Source organism: Pantherophis guttatus, chromosome 16 (genome assembly GCF_059756535.1).
Source record: "Pantherophis guttatus breed Tessera chromosome 16, ASM5975653v1, whole genome shotgun sequence".
In the NCBI taxonomy this organism is placed as follows: Eukaryota; Metazoa; Chordata; class Lepidosauria; order Squamata; family Colubridae; genus Pantherophis; species Pantherophis guttatus.
In genome coordinates this window covers 4,375,878-4,389,398 of record NC_142078.1, presented here as the reverse complement: position 1 = coordinate 4,389,398, position 13,521 = coordinate 4,375,878, and the positions used below count along the sequence as shown (strand labels likewise).

Genomic DNA, 13,521 nt, shown 5'->3' with positions numbered 1-13,521 from the left:
ACCTGTGCTAGCTGAATGGGGGCCACAGAGAATCCCCCAAATCCTTTCCTCCTTCCCCCGGACATCTGACCACAGGACTCTCCATCTCTCCCCCCCAGGGTGTTTGCTTCGCTGTCACGGCCTTTCTCCACCTCTTCTTCATGGCGGCCTTCGCTTGGATGTTGGTGGAAGGTCTTCTGCTGTGGAGCAAAGTGGTGGCCGTCAACATGAGTGAGGATCGGAGGATGCGTTTCTACTATGTGACTGGTTGGGGTCTGTATCCCGGAAGTCAAGAAGGGGAAGGGGTTACGGGAAGACCGGCTAGATTTCTTCTTCCTTTGACCCAGTTGATCCAACTTGTTCAGATCTAAACTGGAGTAGATCAGAGGTCTACTGTGAGCCCAACGATGTTCTCTCCACTCATCGTACCACGATGGGAAGGAGTGGAGTGGACGTCCAGTAGGGAAGGAGCAGTCGAGTCCCTTGGATGGAAAATGAGGACCCAGATTGTTGGGGGGCAATATGCTATTTAGTATACTGTCGATTGTTGTAAGCCGCCCAGAGTCCTTGGAGAGTGGGCGGCATAGAAATATGATTAATAAAATAAATAAAATAAATAAAATAAACTCCTCATGGCGATTGGACATCTCCACAGCTGGGTTTGACTGACATGAACTACAAATAAGCCAACAATTTTGTAGAAACAAAATTGTGCAAACAAAACCCATTAATTATGGGCCAAATTTCATTTAATTATTTTAAATCTATTTTAACTTTTGTGTACGAATGTTTTATATTTGGCTGTTCACCGCCCTGAGTCCGGAAGGAGAAGGGAGGTATAGAAATCTGAAAAATAAAATAAATAATATATGGTTGAATGAGCCGGGGTCAGCAACCTTAAGCACTCAAAGAGCCATTTGGACCCATTTCCCACAGAAAAGAAAACACCGGGAGCCACAAAACCTCGGTGGGCGTGGCCAACTCAATGTCACTCACTTCCACCAGTCACATGAACCCCCCTCTAGCCACGCCTACCTAGCCGGTCATTAGGGCAGAGAACCAGTTGTTAAAGGTAAAGGTTCCCCTCGCACATATGTGCTAGTCGTTCCCGACTCTAGGGGGCGGTGCTCATCTCCATTTCAAAGCCGAAGAGCCAGCGCTGTCCGAAGACGTCTCCGTGGTCATGTGGCCGGCATGACTCAACGCCAAAGGCGCATGGAACGCTGTTCCCTTCCCACCAAAGGTGGTCCCTATTTTTTCTACTTGCATTTTTTACCTGCTTTCGAACTGCTAGGTTGGCAGAAGCTGGGACAAGTCACGTGAGCTCACCCCATTTACGCGGCACTAGGGATTCGAACCGCTGAACTGCCGACCTTTCAATCGACAAGCTCAGCGTCTTAGCCACTGAGCCACTGCCTATGCATGTCTTATTTGAAGCTTGGAGAAGACAACTTCGGTGAGCTTTACAGGATAGACCAGAAAGGGAAAAGCATGTGTTGGTTAGAGACAATGAAACGCTCAAGCAGAGGTCAACTGTGGTTCTTCTTCAATGGCCAAGTAGACCATGGGAGATGGATGGGATGAAGACACTGACCTACCAATCTCTTCCCTCCTTTTCCAGGGCTTCCTGTGCTGATTGTTGGTGTCACCTTGGCCACTTCGTTCAACAAATACGTGGCGGACAATCATTGTTGGCTGAATGTGCAGACCGAGGTCATCTGGGCTTTCGTGGGGCCTGTCCTCTTTGTCCTAACAGTAAGGACCAAAGTCTTTGGAGGAAACTCCTCATCCAACCTCTGGTTTTGAAGGCCCAGAAATAGGGACCTTTCATGTCCACTATCAAAGACGTTGCTTGCAACTTCAACGTCACTGTGATTTTTTTGGTCTCCCTCAACAAGGTCATCCACCTCACCATATCACCCCTCCAGCCATCGTCCATTGCAGGTTGCCTCTCCTTAACTCCTCAAGTATATCCAACATCACCTTGGGCACCAAGTAAGAATTTTCCTCAGCCCCATCTAGCATCAGTGGAGTTGAACTTGGAATCCTCTACACGCAAAGCTATTATGCTTGCCACTCCCTGCCCCACCAACCCTAAATTAAGCAGGGGTGGTCTTCAAACTTATCCAACATCTTCTTAAAAACTTCCAGTCTTGGAGCATTCACAACTTCTGGAGGCAACTTGTTTCACTGGTTAATTGTTCTCACTGTCAGGCAATTTCTCCTTAGTTCTAGTTTGAGAATAGAATAGAATAGAATAGAATAGAATAGAATAGAATAGAATAGAATAGAATAGAATAGAATAGAATAGAATAGAATAGAATAGAATAGAATAGAGGAGGGGGAGAAGAGAAGAGAAGAGAAGAGAAGAGAAGAGAAGAGAAGTAGACTAGACTAGACTAGACTAGACTAGACTAGACTAGAATAGAATAGAATAGAATAGAATAGAATAGAATAGAATAGAGGAGGGGGGAGAAGAGAGGAGAAGAGAAGAGAAGAGAAGGAGTAGAGTAGAGTAGAATAGACTAGAATAGACTAGAATAGACTAGAATAGAATAGACTAGAATAGAATGGAATGGAATAGAATAGAATAGAATAGAATAGAATAGAATAGAATAGAATAGAATAGAATAGAATAAGGAATGGAATAGAATAGAATAGAATAGAATAGAATAGAATGGAATGGAATGGAATGGAATGGAATGGAATAGAATAGAATAGAATAGAATAGAATAGAATAGAATAGAATAGAATAGACTAGACTAGACTAGACTAGACTAGACTGGACTGGACTGGAATGGAATGGAATGGAATGGAATGGAATGGAATGGAATAGAATAGAATAGAATAGAATAGAATAGAATAGAATAGAATAGAATAGAATAGAATAGAATAGAATAAGGAATGGAATGGAATAGAATAGAATAGAATAGAATAGAATAGAATAGAATAGAATAGAATGGAATGGAATGGAATGGAATGGAATGGAATGGAATAGAATAGAATAGAATAGAATAGAATAGAATAGAATAGAATAGAATAGACTGGAATGGAATGGAATGGAATGGAATAGAATAGAATAGAATAGAATAGAATAGAATAGAATAGAATAGAATAGAATAAGGAATGGAATGGAATGGAATAGAATAGACTAGACTAGAATAGAATGGAATGGAATGGAATGGAATAGAATAGAATAGAATAGAATAGAATAGAATAGAATAGAATAGAATAGAATAAGGAATGGAATGGAATGGAATGGAATAGAATAGAATAGAATGGAATGGAATGGAATGGAATGGAATGGAATGGAATGGAATAGAATAGAATAGAATAGAATAGAATAGAATAGAATAGAATAGAATAGAATAGACTGGACTGGACTGGACTGGAATGGAATGGAATGGAATAGAATAGAATAGAATAGAATAGAATAGAATAGAATAGAATAAGGAATGGAATGGAATAGAATAGACTAGACTAGAATAGAATGGAATGGAATGGAATGGAATAGAATAGAATAGAATAGAATAGAATAGAATAGAATAGAATAGAATAAGGAATGGAATGGAATAGAATAGAATAGAATAGAATAGAATAGAATAGAATAGAATAGAATAGAATAAGGAATGGAATGGAATAGAATAGACTAGACTAGAATAGAATAGAATAGAATGGAATGGAATAGAATAGAATAGAATAGAATAGAATAGAATAAGGAATGGAATGGAATAGAATAGAATAGAATAGAATAGAATAGAATAGAATAGAATGGAATGGAATGGAATGGAATGGAATGGAATAGAATAGAATAGAATAGAATAGAATAGAATAGAATAGAATAGAATAGAATCTGGAAGGGACCTTGGAGGTCTTCTAGTCCAGCCCCCACTCAAGCAAAAGACCCTATATCATTTCAGACAAGTGATGGTCCAGTCTCTTCTTAAAAACCTCCAGCGATGAAGCACCCACGATTTCTGGTGGCAAGCTGTTCCACTGGTTAATTGTCCTCTCTGTTAGGAAGTTTCTCCTTAATTCCAGGTTGCTTCTCTCCTGGATGAGTTTCCACACACTGCTATCACGTCTCCCCTAGTCCTTCTTTTCCTTAAACTAGACATACCCAGTTCCTGCAACCGTTCTTCATATGTTTTAGCCTCCAGTTCCCGAATCCTCTTGGTTGCTCTTCTCTGCACTCTTTCTAGAGTCTCCATGTCTCTTTTACATCGTGGCGACCAAAACTGGATCCATTATTCCAGGTGTGGCCTTACCAAGGCATCATAAAGTGGTATTAACACTTCCCGTGATCTTGATTCTATCCCTCTGTTGATGCAGCCCAGAACTGTGTTGGCTTTTTTGGCAGCTGGAACACACGGCTGGCTCCTATTTAAATGGTTGTCCACTAGGACTCCAAGATCCCTCTCCCAGTTACTACTATCGAACAAGGTCCCACCTATACTGTCCCTGTGCATTTTGTTTTCCTTGCCTAAATGTAGAACCTTCCTTTTTTTTTTCACCCATGAATTTCATTTTAGGTGTGATCATTCTAGTTTTATCCAGAAGGAAAATTTGGGGACCTTTCTTCACAGTCCTCGGAAGTCTTAACCGGTGTGATTGTCGTCTAGGTGAACACTTTTGTGCTGTTCCGGGTGGTGATGGTGACAGTCTCCAGCGCACGGCGTCGGTCAAGGATGCTGACCCCCAACAGCAGTCTGGAGAAGCAGATTGGGGTTCAAATCTGGTGAGTCAGACCCATGTGGGCACGTGTTCCTTCTTGTGGGTGCAAAGCTAGACAGATTAACAGAGTTGGAAGGGACCTTGGAGGTCATCTAGTCCAATCCCACACCCAAGCAGGAGACCCCATACCATTTCTGACAGACGGCAGCCCAGTCTCTTCTTGAAAGCCTCCAGGGATGAAGCTCCCACAACTTCTGAAGGCAACTTCTGTTCCATGGGTTGATTGTTCTCACTGTCAGGAAATTTCTCCTTATTTTATAGGTTGAATCTGTCCTTGGTCAGTTTCCATCTATTGTTCCTATTCTGGCCTTCAGGTGCTTTGAAAACTAGCTTGGCCCCCTCCTCTCTATGGCAGCCCCTCAAATGTTGGAAGACTGCTATCGTGTCTCCCCTGGTCCTTCTCTTTGCTAGACCAGCCATGCCCAGTTCCTGCAACCGTTCATCGTATGTTTGAGCCTCCAGTCCCCTCATCATCCTGGTTGCTCTTCTCTGCACTCTTTCTAGAGTCTCAACCTCTTGTTTACAGTGTGGTGACCAAAAATGGATGCAGTACTCTAGGTGTAGTCTTACTAAGGCTTTATAGAGTGATATTAGGACCTCCCTTGATCTTGAAAAAGGCTTCCTGCCTTTTGTCAGTTCTCCAAATCATGTTGACATGATTCTGTATCTCAGGGGCCTTTGGCATGGATGGACAGACAGACATTCTTGTCCCCCTTACAGTCAACAAATTTAGATTGGGGAGTTTTTGGATTCAAAAGTTTGAAGCCAGGGACAGTTTGATCACATCTCCAAAACCGTTCCAAGCTTTGGAATATAACTGCTACCGGTTCTCCCGAACCTGTCAGAACCTGCTGGATTTCACCCCTGCTCCAAGATCCCTTCCAACTCTGTTATTCCATTCTATTCCATCTCTCCAACCTGTTCCTTCAAAGCCACCTCTTGATGCTGAGAGCCACCACCCCGCCTTTCCCTTCTCCTCATCTCTTGCCCCGCTCAGGGTCAACCAATCATCTCCCCGAGCTTCCTCCGATAAGACCAACGGATGGAAATCTCTTGTTGCTTTTTAGCTGGCGCCGTGGGCAGCCACAAGACACACACTGTGTTCCTTTGGTGGTGTAAATATCCTCCACGCGGTTTTGCAGTGCCGAAGGTGGAGGCCGGGGCTGGAGGGCGAGATGACATCTCTGGTGGCTTGGAGGCATCTTCATCCCGGATGGGTGGGATAACTTAGAAGAGCACAAGTCCCCGATTGAACCGGCCTGCAAATCATAATCCTTTAGAGGTTCCAAGCTAGACTTTAATTTCCGTCGGACTCCATTGTGGCTTCCTCCAAAAACTCGGATGAAGAGATCGTCATTAAAAAAGTCACCCGCAAAACGTTGGGTTCTTCTGGGGTTCACTTCACTGGGTGGGGGTGGGCTTGTCCACAGCTTCTTGGAATGGTGATGGAGGGAGGGGTTTTTTTTCTCTTTCTGTCTGGACAGAAGGAGCAAAAAAAAAAAAAGTGGGGGAAAGGTTTCATCCGGTTTGTTTGGAGGTAATTTGGAAAGACGTGATTATTTCTCCATTTGTGGTGGTGGAATCTCCTCTGTCGCACGCCTAGCCAGTCATCTCAGGCTTTGAGATAAGAAAACCCCAAAGCAGAAGATTACAACGTGAGCATCTTCCCACAAAAATGCAGAGAAGGAAGGGATGGAGAAATTGCCCCCAAATGAACCAGGCTCTGATTCACTCTTGATTCCAGTTTTTGGGTGGCTTGGCTGGGGAAGAGGCCAACCGCTTTCTGTTCTTCTGCTCCATTTCCAGGGCCACCACCAAACCCATCTTGGTGCTGCTACCTGTCCTGGGCCTGACCTGGGTGTGCGGCATCCTTGTTCACCTCAGCGTGACCTGGGCTTACATCTTCATCATGCTAAACTCCCTCCAGGTGAGTCCGGGTGGACCAAAGCTTCTCCTCGGGAAACATCTGAAGAAGGTTCTTCAGCCCCCATGTCCACCAGGAGTTGTGAGGAAGCAGAACTTTTGCATTCATGGGACACAGGCAAAGAGTGAACCCCAAAAGTTCATTTATTGATCTCGGCTGTGAACTGGGTGCCCCCAAAACACACACCTTTTTCTAGGCAATTAACCTCGTTTTCTTAGATCAGGAGTCAGCAACCAGGGGCTCTGGAGCCACATGCGGCTCTTTGGGCCTTCTGCTGTGGCTCCCTGTCAGGTGATCCCACCACTAGCTGGCCCCGCCCCTCGCCCTCCCCTCCCACTCACTCCTCGCCTGGCCTGAGAAGGTAAGGACGATGGTGGGGGATGGAGAAGCGGCCAGGGCAGAGACAGGGAGATACAGAGAGAGGGAGAGAGAGAGAGAGAGAGAGAGAGAGAGAGAGACATAGAGAGATACAGAGAGAGAGGGAGAGAGAGAGAGACATAGAGAGATACAGAGAGAGAGGGAGAGAGAGAGAGACATAGAAAGATACAGAGAGAGAGGGAGAGAGAGAGAGACATAGAGAGATACAGAGAGAGAGGGAGAGAGAGAGAGACATAGAGAGATACAGAGAGAGGGAGAGAGAGAGAGAGAGAGAGACATAGAGAGATACAGAGAGAGAGGGAGAGAGAGAGAGACATAGAGAGATACAGAGAGAGGGAGAGAGAGAGAGAGACATAGAAAGATACAGAGAGAGAGAGAGGGAGGGAGAGAGAGACATAGAGAGATACAGAGAGAGAGGGAGAGAGAGAGAGAGAGACATAGAGAGATACAGAGAGAGAGGGAGAGAGAGAGAGACATAGAGAGATACAGAGAGAGGGAGAGAGAGAGAGAGAGACATAGAAAGATACAGAGAGAGAGGGAGAGAGAGAGAGACATAGAGAGATACAGAGAGAGAGGGAGAGAGAGAGAGACATAGAGAGATACAGAGAGAGAGGGAGAGAGAGAGAGAGACATAGAGAGATACAGAGAGAGAGAGAGAGAGAGAGACATAGAGAGATACAGAGAGAGGGAGAGAGAGAGAGAGAGACATAGAAAGATACAGAGAGAGAGAGAGGGAGGGAGAGAGAGACATAGATACAGAGAGAGAGGGAGAGAGAGAGAGAGAGACATAGAGAGATACAGAGAGAGGGAGAGAGAGAGAGAGAGACATAGAAAGATATATATATAGAGAGAGGGAGGGAGAGAGAGAGATGTCAAAAGGATTTTGTGGTTCCCGGTGTTTTTTTAACAACTGGTTCTCTGCCCTAATGACCGGCTGGGTAGGCGTGGCTAGGGGGCAGTCATGTGACTGGTGGAAGTGAGTGACATCGAGTTGGCCACGCCCACTCAGGTTTTGTGACTCCGTGTTTTCTTTTCTGTGGGAAACGGGTCCAAATGGCTCTTTGAGTGCTTAAGGTTGCAGACCCCTGTCCGATGCTCCGATGGGGACCATACCTAGTCAACAATGCCCCCCCTTGGTTCAGCGGTGTAGTTAGTGAAGCAAACGCAAGTTTGGACCTCAGTCAGAAATTCTTGCTAAAAGCGGTGGATAGAAAAAGGGGGCACCATCGCCCCAAGCCAGACAGTGCTTCCCTGAATTTGGTCTCAGCAGAATAGAAGCTCAGCGTACTGTGGTTTATTCCGGCACAACGTCTTGCTCAAGCAAAGCCGCAAGTTTAGCAAATATAATTTTGATCGGCTGCCCTGACTCATTAGTCTCTTCCGCCGAGACTAATACGCAGGCACAAACTCCTTTGTTGCATAGTACACTGTTTCATAATGTATTTGAAATTAATATCATGTAATAGCAACAACAACATTACGTTACGAAATATTACACTTGGGAAACACCTTCCCTTTCCCTTCTCTCATTCTTTCCTTCCTTCTTTCTTCCCTTTCACTCTTTCTCTTCTCCTTCCTTCCCTCCTTCCTTCCTTTCTCCCACCCTTCCTCCCTCCCTCAATCCCTCCTTCTCTTCCTTCTCTTCCTTCCCTTTCTCTTTTCCTCCTTCCTTCCATCCTTTCTCCCTTCCTCCCTCAATCCCTCCTTCCCCTTCCTTTCTTCCTTCCCTTTCTCTTTTCCTCCTTCCTTCCTCCCTCCCTCAATCCCTCCTTCCCCTTTCTTCCTTCCTTCCTTCCTTCCCTTTCTTTTTTCCTCCTCCCTCCCTCCCTCCCTCCCTCAATCCCTCCTTCCCCTTTCTTTCTTCCTTCCTTCCTTTCCTTTCTCTTTTCCTCCTTCCTTCCTCCCTTCCTCCCTCAGTCCCTCCTTCCCCTTCCTTCCTTCTTTCCTTCCTTCCTTCCCTTTCTCTTTTCCTTCTTCCTTCCTCCCTTCCTCCCTCAATCCCTCCTTCCCCTTCCTTCCTTCCCTTTCTCTTTTCCTCCTTTCTCCCTTCCTCCCTCCCTCAATCCCTCCTTCCCCTTCCTCCCTTCCTTCCCTTTCTCTTTTCCTTCTTCCTCCCTTCCTCCCTCCCTCAATCCCTCCTTCCCCTTCCTCCCTTCCTTCCCTTTCCTTCTCCTTTCATCTTTTCCTTCCTCCCTCTCTCCTTCCTTCCCAACCTCTCTTCCTTTCTTCTCTTCTCCTTTTACTTCCTTCTTTCCTCATCTGCCCCCCCTCCCTCTCACCCCCTGCTCATCTAACCGCCTTTCCACCGGCAAAAATAAAACCCACAACTCATCCCAGGAATCCGAAACAAACAGGGACAATTGAGTCTAGCTTTCCTTCAACACCAGCTAAAGATTGCTTGGAACAAAACAGCATTTAACTGCCGCAGTTTAGCTGAGGGTTGTAATTGCTCTGGAAAAGGGCAGGCAACTTTACGGGCCCTGGGATGTCAGCTTCCCTCCCCTTTAAAAATTCAGCTGTCTTAAGAACCAGGTGGATGCAAAACAACCCTGAGCCCACCAGAGGCAAGGAGAGGAAGGGACAGAAAGTGTGTGTGTGTGAGAGAAAGTGTGTGTCTCTGTGTGTTGGGTATCTTTGTGTGGGTGTCCTGCTTTCCCACCCGTGATGCCTCTTTCCATCTGCAAAGAGTGCAACAGGGCCGCAGGGCCCCTCCCTCCACCTGCGTGGGAGTCCTGCGGCTTGCAGAGAGCTGCAATTAATGCGTCAGCTGCAAACTTTTGCGATAGAGAGAACAGAATGAGAGAAGCAAGAAGCAAAACCCTATCAGATTATTATTATTTTTAAAAACAAAACAAAATAATAAAAGCACAGAGCCAAACGCTCGGAGTGCAAAGTTGGGTTGATTTGCAGCAAGGAAATAAAATGCTGAACCAGGGTGGGGTGGGGGTGGGGGGTTGGTGTGAAGCCCCCCCCCCAGGTGAGGACAAATTCTGAAGGGCAGAAAGTGAACAAATCCCCTGAGAGAAACTTCGGGTTCCCCCCGTCCCCCCCCCGAGGCGGCTTTGAAAAGGGAGACACGGGTTTTTCGTTCCGAAAAACAAAAACTCACAACAGAGTTTTGAAGAAGAATTCCTGGCATAAATATAAGGGAGGGTTGCACAGAAGTAGCTCGGAGGATGCCAACCGCCAGGGCGAGAAAGGCCCTCCGCCGTTTCCCCGCATTTCTGCAAAGTGTGGGTGTTTGCGTGTGACTTTGTGAGTCCAGGCTCAGCTTCGTTTCCTTCTTTGTAAAATGGGCAATTTTCCAATCATTGGCTTCCATTTGAAACATGTTAAGCCTGGGCTAAGCCAGCACAAAATTTGGGGGTGCCTTTAAGTTGCAGGGACCATATTTTCATCAGGAATAATAAGGAGGAGGAGGAGGAGGAGGAGGAGGAGGAGGAGGAGGAGGAGGAGGAGAAGGAGAAGAAGGAGGAGGAGAAGAAGGAGGAGGAGGAGGAGGAGAGGAGGAGGAGGAGGAGAAGGAGAAGGAGGAGAAGGAGGAGGAGGAGGAGGAGGAGGAGGAGGAGGAGGACAAGAAGAAGGAGAAGAAGGAGAAGAAGAAGAAGAGGAGGAGGAGAAGGAGAAGGAGAAAGAGAAGAAGAAGGAAGAGAAGGAGGAGAAGAAGAAGGAGAGGAGAAGAAGGAGAAGGAGGAGAAGAAGAAGAAGGAGAAGGAGAAGGAGAAAGAGAAGAAGAAGGAGGAGAAGGAGGAGAAGGAGGAGGAGAAGGAGAAGAGAAGGAGAAGGAGAAGGAGAAGGAGAAGGAAGAGAAGGAGGAGAAGAAGAAGGAGAGGAGAAGAAGGAGAAGGAGGAGAAGAAGGAGAAGGAGAAGGAGAAAGAGAAGAAGAAGGAGGAGGAGAAGAAGGAGAAGGAGAAGGAGAAGGAGAAGATGATTTATAATTTGGCTTTGCAGGAACAATTCAAGAGCAAAACCCAGGAAAACAAACACATCTAAAGGACGTTATTTTCTGAAATAAAAGATTTTTTTTGTTGATAATAAAGGAGCCTGCCAGAAATAAGTCCTCCACAACAGTTATTAATCAATAAATCATCGGAAAATTAATCAGTGGTCTTAACTCTAACCTGCATTTCAAGACCAAATAGAAACAAAATTTCTCCCTAAAATTCTGTAAGCCAAACTCACCTGGGCCACTTTACTTTTTAAATACTTATCATCTCCTGAGGACAAAAATAAAAGTTTTCTAAATTGTATAAAACATGTTTTTTGGGGGGTTTTTTTGGGGAAGGGAGGATGGGATAAAATTGGTTTTCATTATTTAGTTTCCATGGCATTCAAACCATTGTTCTCTTTTCCTTTCAATGCATTTTTGGCTGGAAATAGATTTTTTTTAAAAAAAAGAAGAAGAAGAACAGAAGAGAAAGTACGGAGAAAGTGCAAGAAAGTTACAAGTTATCTGGACCGCCTTATAAAATTCCAGGAACGAGGCATCGGAATTGCACAATAACATTCTCATCTATTTTATCCTTGGCCTCTAAACTTCGGGCAGCTTTTTAGCCTCTAGATGGAGATGTTCCTTGTTTCTGAAAATTGCCAGAAGCCAGCTGAGAAAAAGTCAAGATAGGGGCTTTTGATTCCTGTACCTTTGTTTTATGTTTTTGTTTTACTTCAGTATCTGAGGTGGAGCTGAAAATCTTAGCTAGAAAGTACCAGCAAAATAAATAAATCTAAAGGAAACTTTTTTAAAAAAATAAAAGATAGTTGTTTAGAATAAAGGAGGTATGGAAGGAACCCCTTAGAAATAAGTCCTCAACAGTTATTAATAATGAAATAATAATAAATAATGAAGAATAAAAGAATAAGAATAACAGAATAAGAATAAAAGAATAAAAGGATAAGAATAAAAGAATAAGAACTGAGGTTTTAGAGAAAAGAATAGGGCTTTTGATTCCTGTACCTGTTGTTTTATATTTTTATTTTACTTCAGTATCTGAGGTGGAGCTGAAAATCTTAGCTAGAAAGTACCAGCAAAATAAATAAATCTAAAGGAAATTTTTTTAAAAAAAATAAAAGATAGTTGTTTGGAATAAAGGAGGTATGGAAGGAACCCCTTAGAAATAAGTCCTCAACAGTTATTAATAATGAAAGAATAATAAAATAATAATAAAAGAATGGATAATAAAAGAATAAGAATAAAAGAATAAGAATAAAAGAATAAGAACTGAGGTTTTAGAGAAAAGAATAGGGCTTTTGATTCCTGTACCTGTTTTATGTTTTTGTTTTACTTCCATATCTGAGGTGGAGCTGAAAATCTTAGCTAGAAAGTACCAGCAAAATAAATAAATCTAAAGGAAACTTTTTTTTTTGAAGTAAAAGATAATTGTTTAGAATAAAGGAGGTATGGAAGGAACTCCTTAGAAATAAGTCCTCAACAGTTATTAATAATAAAATAATAATAAAAGAATGGATAATAAAAGAATAAGAATAACAGAATAAGAATGAAAGAATAAGAATAAAAGAATAAGAACTGAGGTTTTAGAGAAAAGAATAGGGCTTTTGATTCCTGTACCTGTTTTATGTTTTTGTTTTACTTCAGTATCTGAGGTGGCTGAAAATCTTAGCTAGAAAGTACCAGCAAAATAAATAAATCTAAAGGAAACTTTTTTTTTTGAAGTAAAAGATAATTGTTTAGAATAAAGGAGGTATGGAAGGAACTCCTTAGAAATAAGTCCTCAACAGTTATTAATAATAAAATAATAATAAAATAATGGATAATAAAAGAATAAGAATAAAAGAATAAGAATAAAAGAATAAGAATAAAAGAATAAGAACTGAGGTTTTAGAGAAAGGATAGGGCTTTTGATTCCTGTACCTGTTTTATGTTTTTGTTTTACTTCCGTATCTGAGGTGGAGCTGAAAATCTTAGCTAGAAAGTACCAGCAAAATAAATAAATCTAATGGAAACTTTTTTAAAAAAATAAAAGAGAGTTGTTTAGAATAAAGGAGGCATGGAAGGAACCCCTTAGAAATAAGTCCTCAACAGTTATTAATAATGAAATAATAATAAAAGAATGGATAATGAATAAGAATAAGAGAATAAGAACAAAAGTAAAAGAATAAGAATAAAAGAATAAGAATAGAGCTGGAAGGGACCTTGGAGGTCTTCTAGTCCAGCCCTCTGCTCAAACAGGAGCCCTATACCATTTCAGACAAGTGACTGTCCAGTCTCCTCTTAAAATCCTCCAGTGATGCAGCACCCATGATTTCTGGTGGCAAGCTGTTCCACTGGTTAATTGTCCTCACTGTTAGGAAGTTTCTCCTTAATTCCAGGTTGCTTCTCTCTTTAATTAGTTTCCATCCATAGTTTCTTGTCCCTGCCTTCTGGTGCTTTGGAGAATAAGTTGACCCCTCCTCTTCTTTGGGGCAGCCCCTCAAATACTGGAATATTGCTATCATGTCCCCCCCCCCCACTCCTTCTTTTCTCTAGACTGGCCAAACCCAAATCCTG

The 13,521-nt window shown here is 43.2% G+C and overlaps 1 protein-coding gene across 2 annotated transcripts in view; it reads left to right on the top strand.

Moving 5' to 3' along the window:
• ADGRD2 (adhesion G protein-coupled receptor D2) overlaps window positions 1–13,521 on the top strand; it is a 59,874-nt gene that overhangs the window by 29,123 nt on the left and 17,230 nt on the right. For both annotated transcript variants that reach the window (XM_087879887.1, XM_087879886.1), the window contains exons 16-19: window positions 99–252; window positions 1,601–1,734; window positions 4,602–4,717; window positions 6,520–6,640. In XM_087879887.1, coding sequence (XP_087736013.1) covers window positions 99–252; window positions 1,601–1,734; window positions 4,602–4,717; window positions 6,520–6,640 — 525 coding nt within the window. The remainder of the gene's footprint in view (window positions 1–98; window positions 253–1,600; window positions 1,735–4,601; window positions 4,718–6,519; window positions 6,641–13,521) is intronic.